The sequence below is a fragment of the Pteropus vampyrus genome, unplaced genomic scaffold (assembly GCF_000151845.1).
Source record: "Pteropus vampyrus isolate Shadow unplaced genomic scaffold, Pvam_2.0 Scaffold443, whole genome shotgun sequence".
NCBI lineage: Eukaryota > Metazoa > Chordata > Mammalia > Chiroptera > Pteropodidae > Pteropus > Pteropus vampyrus.
In genome coordinates this window covers 158834-161188 of record NW_011889224.1, presented here as the reverse complement: position 1 = coordinate 161188, position 2355 = coordinate 158834, and the positions used below count along the sequence as shown (strand labels likewise).

At 36.7% G+C, this 2355-nt stretch overlaps 1 protein-coding gene across 1 annotated transcript; it reads right to left on the bottom strand.

Moving 5' to 3' along the window:
• Window positions 1-1298: 1298 nt before the first annotated feature.
• On the bottom strand, window positions 1299-2330 carry LOC105306512 (trace amine-associated receptor 7a-like). The gene has a single exon (XM_011381553.1). The coding sequence runs from the start codon at window positions 2328-2330 to the stop codon at window positions 1299-1301; it is 1032 nt and encodes a 343-aa protein (XP_011379855.1).
• Window positions 2331-2355: the final 25 nt, after the last annotated feature.

Here is a 2355-nt window from a genome sequence, read left to right as displayed (position 1 = left end):
ACCAATTCAAAGCAATTTGTGTGATAGAAATTATGTGCTAATACATAATGTTCATTTATATCAGTTAGAAATTAAACAAGCAAGAAATGTTAGATATATCTTTACTCCAGCCCCCCAAAATAATAATCGGACTTTAAAATAATTGATGTCTTCTTGTGTAAAAGCTAAGAGAATAGAATCAAGCCATTTATCGTTCATGGGAAATACAGCATGCTCCAGTCTGACTACCAAGAACAATTCTCTGAAATAACTGACTTGGTTTATCCACTATGGATTACATAATTAATTATTTCCCTTTGTGCTTTGGAACCAAGTTTGTGGGTCAGACTACATTTTCTAGACTCTGTCTTAGCTTCATTTTATCTCCTTCATTTTAGTTTTCTTTCTTTTTTTGAACACATTTTTAAGCTTTGCTTTTTGTGTATCCTTGAAGTCCCTGTCCATAATTTTTGAAACAAGGTGCAATTGAATTGAATAAGAATAAATATATTTCAAAATAAAGTAACATAACAAAATAAGAATAACAATCTTAAAACTCTACCTTAAATGTATGTTAACTGGTACAACTTCTGAACTCTAATGTAATTTTAGCCTTAACAGTATGAAGCTCACTGAGTATATGAATGTTCTTATGATGCTAGTTACCTTTCCAATTGTAAATTGATATTATAGTTATTCCCAAATAACTCAATTAATATTACAGTTAATAGCTCTATCTCGTGACTTTTTTTAAGTGACTCTGAAATCACAGTTTGGGATGGGCAAATCTGAACACCCGACAGCATATGCTCACTCCTTTATCCTCTCTGAGCAAGGGGCCTCCACTTCTCTAAATAAATATCTTAGTTCCATTTACATTTTAATAGAAAAATATTGCAAAGCAGCTGAGACAAGATATAAAATAATAAAAGGCAAGATTTAGATCATGAGTATATACTAGATACTTTACATATTATTTTACATTTTTCAAGACTACTACAAGAGGAGTTATTAACCAGAGAAATATAATGAGGCCAGAGGGAACAAAGCAACCTAAGATCACAGTGTTAAATGTCAGAGTTGGTACTGCAATCCAGGCGTGTCTGGCTCCAAGGCTACATGCATTATTTCCATTACAATCAGATTAATGTTATATTTACCAAAGAACATTGAACCTGAATTTAAGTGTTTGGGTCAAAACTGAAGCATAATTCATTTATTTTACCTAATAAGATCTTGCATATTTATGATCAATGTTTTCCCCATTGTGAGTCCATTGAGAATCTATTTTCAGTGTCCTCCCTGTCTAAAACCAGAATCTACTCTGACAATAAATTTATTGTTGAGGAATTTTCTCTTAAAACTTGACCAGTGACGATTAGCTTCATGGCTTTTCGAAACCAAGGATAAAATAAAGCATAAATCAAGGGGTTCATTGCTGAGTTATAGTATACAATCCAAGCTAATATTTCAAAAATATATGTGGGTGTGATGAAACCTACGAAGGCATCAATTATTGAATCAATGAAGTATGGCAACCATGAAACCAGAAATGCGATCACTGTGATGCCCAGTGTTCTTGCTGCTTTTCTCTCCCTCCTGGCCACTCTGTCTTTGTAGCTATCTGATGATCCCACAGTTTTATTGCTCATACTTTCCATTTTTCTAGCCTGTTGTTTAGCGATGAGGAAAATCTTGGAGTAAACAATGATCATCAAAAGCGTGGGTATGAAAAATAATAGAAAATTTACCAATACCCAACTTTGATTCACTGCACCTTGACAGCCTCCCACACAGGTGAGAGCACTGACTAGTTCCTCCAGCCCAACTTCATTTGCACCTGTGCTAAGAAGGGTAAAATTATAAATAATGGAAAAGAGCCAGGAGAAGGCAATACACATGACAGAAATAGATATGGTGAATCTGGTTGGATAGAGCAGAGGGTCGCTGACTGCAATATATCTATCCAGAGAAATGAAACATAAGTGGAAGATGGAAGCATAGCAGAATGACCCATCGAAACAAGAGTGAAATTTACAGTAACTCTCCCCAAAGTACCAGCAGCCTTCCACGGACCTCACTGCACTGAAGGGCATCACAGTCACTCCCACCAAGAAGTCAGCACAGGCCAGGGAGGCGATCAAAAGGTTGGTTGGAGAGTGTAGCTGCTTGAAATGAAGAATGGAAATCATCACTAAGAGGTTTCCAAATACAGCCAGCCAAGATCCAAAGCTGAACACTGTGTACAGAATCAGGCGGGGTCCAGGTGAGTAGGAAATTTTGACACAGGATGCATTCAGGTTCTCGAAGCAGAGCTGCACAGCTGCAGGAGGGGGCAAATCACTGCCCATGATTCTCCGTTTTGACCCTGGGAAA